The sequence below is a fragment of the Echinops telfairi genome, unplaced genomic scaffold (genome assembly GCF_000313985.2).
Source record: "Echinops telfairi isolate 266 unplaced genomic scaffold, ASM31398v2 ScPeMD7_7459;HRSCAF=8497, whole genome shotgun sequence".
Taxonomy (NCBI): Eukaryota; Metazoa; Chordata; class Mammalia; order Afrosoricida; family Tenrecidae; genus Echinops; species Echinops telfairi.
In genome coordinates, this window is record NW_022111359.1 from 1,940,918 (window position 1) to 1,944,068 (window position 3,151).

The window sequence follows — 3,151 nt, forward strand, 5'->3', positions numbered from 1 at the left end:
TATATATTTTAAAAAAGAATGAAAGCTCAATATATATATATTTTAAAAAAGAATGAAAGCTCAATATATATATATTTTAAAAAAGAATGAAAGCTAAATATATATATATTTTAAAAAAGAATGAAAGCTAAATATATATATTTTTTAAAAGGGTCAACAGGGAGAACAAATGACAAGGTCTTAACTTTTAACCTAACTACATCTGCATTAATCCACTTTCCACTGTGCTCTGTCTGATGGCCAGGCGACTGACATCGCTGGCCAGCGGTCAGAGGGGATTCTCCAGAGGCTTAATCCACGTGGAGACTCTGCAAGTGGATTTTGGGCTTTCACTGCCCAGACTCTAGCTCTTTACCAAACTAGAAAGCCTCATCATTCTCCCGAGAAGTGGCCGCTCTGTTAGCAGCCCAACAAGCCATCACTAGGCCACACCTCACAAGAATGGTCAGATCGCGTTCATGTCCCCCCTGATGATTTAAAAAATGAATGAAGACCTTCCTCCGGGTCCCGAAGCACGGTCAGTTAGTCCTTGGTGCCTGGGCCTTCTCGAGGGCCCTCTTTGCAGCCCCCCACCCCGAGTCCCATTCACAATCCTCTCCAGCAACCCCTGCCCCACAGGGAGCCAGTGGACACAAAACTACAGCCGGAGTCTCAGGGCTGGCTCTCATTGGCCAGCACTGTTGACAGGCCCTTCTCCGAGCCACTCGTGGCGGCCCGGCCGGAGCGTGCTTGCTGTGATTGGTGGGGGGTGGGGGTGGGTTGGGTCTGGCGGGACTCGTCGGCGCCCCCTCCTTGCAGAGACAGCGGTGAATATCGGCTTTGCCTGCCAGCTGCTCACCGAGGACATGGTCATCCTAGAGGAGAATGAGATCACGTGAGAGGGGAGGGGCGGGAGGAAGGACTGGTCGGAAGGGGTGCAGGCCAGCACCCTGTCCAGAGGGCGCCCCCAGGGGCGTCTCCCAGTCGTGGGGAGAGGGCCACGCGGGCACCAGGGGGCCAAGACTGGGCCGAGTGATGTGATGTGGCTCTTCCCCGCCCCCGCTGGCTGCCCCCACAGCCGCAGGATGGATGCCAGCTGCGACAGCGACAGCAACCTGCAGGCCTCCAAGATCCGCCTCCCACTGCAGCTCAAGACGGCCATGGTCATCACGGGGGACTTCCTGGTCAGTGTCGCTGCCAGCCAGGCTCCCCGCCTCGGGCTGGTGGGCTGGGGAGCAACCGAGCAGGGCCTGCAGGCCCAGCGTGACGGGCCCTCTCCTCCGCAGGACCAGCTGATGACCCCCGACCTGTACCAAAAGCCCCAGGCCAGCCTGCCCCCCACAGGGCAGGTGGAGGAGTCCTGGCAGGAGCCCGGCCAGCCGCAGGACACGTGGTGGACCGGGCGGCTGCCCAGGCTGTGGCGCTCCGTGGTGAGCCAGCTGAGGGCCTGCCGGATGGGGGTCTACGCAGATTCGGAGAGCGCTAAGCCCCTCGAGAGCCTCCAGGTGCAGCGCGAGCGGGCCTTCGTGGACCTGGCCTTGCGCTGCCAGGCGGTCATCTGCTGCCGGGTGACGCCCAAGCAGAAGGCCCTGATCGTGAAGCTCATCAAGAGGCACAAGGGCGGCGTCACCTTGGCCATTGGGGACGGGGCCAACGATGTGAACATGATCAAAAGTGAGTGCCTGGCTGGCGGCCCGCCTTTGGTCAGAGATGGGGTGGCCCCAGGGGCGGGGCTGTCGGAAGTGGGGCAGTCCTGGGGGTAGGACTGTCCCAGGGGTGGGGCTGTCAGGAGAGTACAGTCCTTCGGGGACCAGGGTCCAGGGAGGGCAGGGACAGTGTGGGAGATGGAGATGGGGAGGGACGCCCTGTAAGGAGCAATGAGGGTGTGTGCGAGGCCCAAGGGGTGGTGGAGAGAGTGAGAGGGTGTTGGGGAATGGGGGACAGACAGTCCAGGGGCTGTGTGGGGATCAGGACAAGGGGGGCTGGGGTCGGGGGCCGATGCAGGAGCTGTGGGGTGGCTCCGGGGGTGGCTTTGGGGACCGGGAGCCGGGCAGGGCGTCCAGGCTGGCCTGGGCCTCAGGCTGCGCTGTCCTGCAGCGGCAGACATCGGTGTGGGACTGGCGGGCCAGGAGGGCATGCAGGCTGTGCAGAACAGCGACTACGTCCTGGCCCAGTTCGCCTACCTACAGCGCCTGCTGCTGGTTCACGGGCGCTGGTCCTACCTGCGCGTCTGCAAGTTCCTGCGCTACTTCATCTACAAGACGCTGGCCAGCATGATGTCCCAGATCTGGTTCGCCTTCTACAATGGCATCACAGCCCAGGTGCGAGGCGGGGCGGGGGCGCTCCCTGCCTTGAGGGGGGCGTTGCTCTGTGAAGCCCCTCCCCTCCTGTCTAGCCCCGCCTCATTTGTGCAAGGGCCCTCAGTGAATCGGTGAATAAATGCTCACCTGCTAAGCCGAAGGCCATTGGTTGGGTCCGTGGAGGAAAGGCCTGTCCATCTCCCTCAAAAATTCCGCATTGTGACCGAGTGGCTTCTGATGCCCCGAAACCCAGTAGGAAGGAACAGAGCCACCCATAACCATGCATCCCAGGGCCATGCCAACCGCCACCCCACCTTGCAGTTAGCCGTGGGGTGCTTAACTGCCACACCACCAGAGCTTCTATTTAGTTATAAACTGCAGCCGTGAGCCAGTGCTGGTGTGGATCGACTCGGTCCTACGGGATCCCCACGGGCTGAGAGGGACCAGACAGCACCCCGGACCGCAGCAACTCTTGCCTGAGCCTTTTCTGTCATGAAAACACACAACACAAAAACACATGCGCTGCCATGGAGTCGACTCTGACCCATAGCGACCCAACAGGACAAGGTAGAAACGGCTCCCGTGAGTTTCCCAGGCGGTACCGCTCTTGACGGGAGAAGAAGGCGCACAGGCGCGGCTGGCGGTTTCAAACTGCTGACCTTTGAAAACGCACCCACAGAAAACAAAACACAACGCCCACCACTCAAGGGTTTAAAAAGCACCAGGCCCCGCACACTGCTCTGAGCTTCTCTAGCTCATAGCTCAGCGCCAGGCTTGAATAGAAGGTGACTTTCTAACTCTCCTGAATTCCGTCCCCGCCAACCCCTGAAGGCCGTGCTCTTTAACTCTCTTCTCCTTGTACGCCGCCCCCC

The 3,151-nt window shown here is 59.9% G+C and overlaps 1 protein-coding gene across 1 annotated transcript in view; it reads left to right on the top strand.

Annotated features, from left to right (window-relative positions):
* Positions 1–3,151, top strand: part of ATP8B3 (ATPase phospholipid transporting 8B3) — a 39,518-nt gene that overhangs the window by 23,940 nt on the left and 12,427 nt on the right. Inside the window, exons 19-22 of the mRNA XM_045300038.1 lie at positions 799–874; positions 1,058–1,163; positions 1,266–1,653; positions 2,077–2,300. Coding sequence (XP_045155973.1) covers positions 799–874; positions 1,058–1,163; positions 1,266–1,653; positions 2,077–2,300 — 794 coding nt within the window. The remainder of the gene's footprint in view (positions 1–798; positions 875–1,057; positions 1,164–1,265; positions 1,654–2,076; positions 2,301–3,151) is intronic.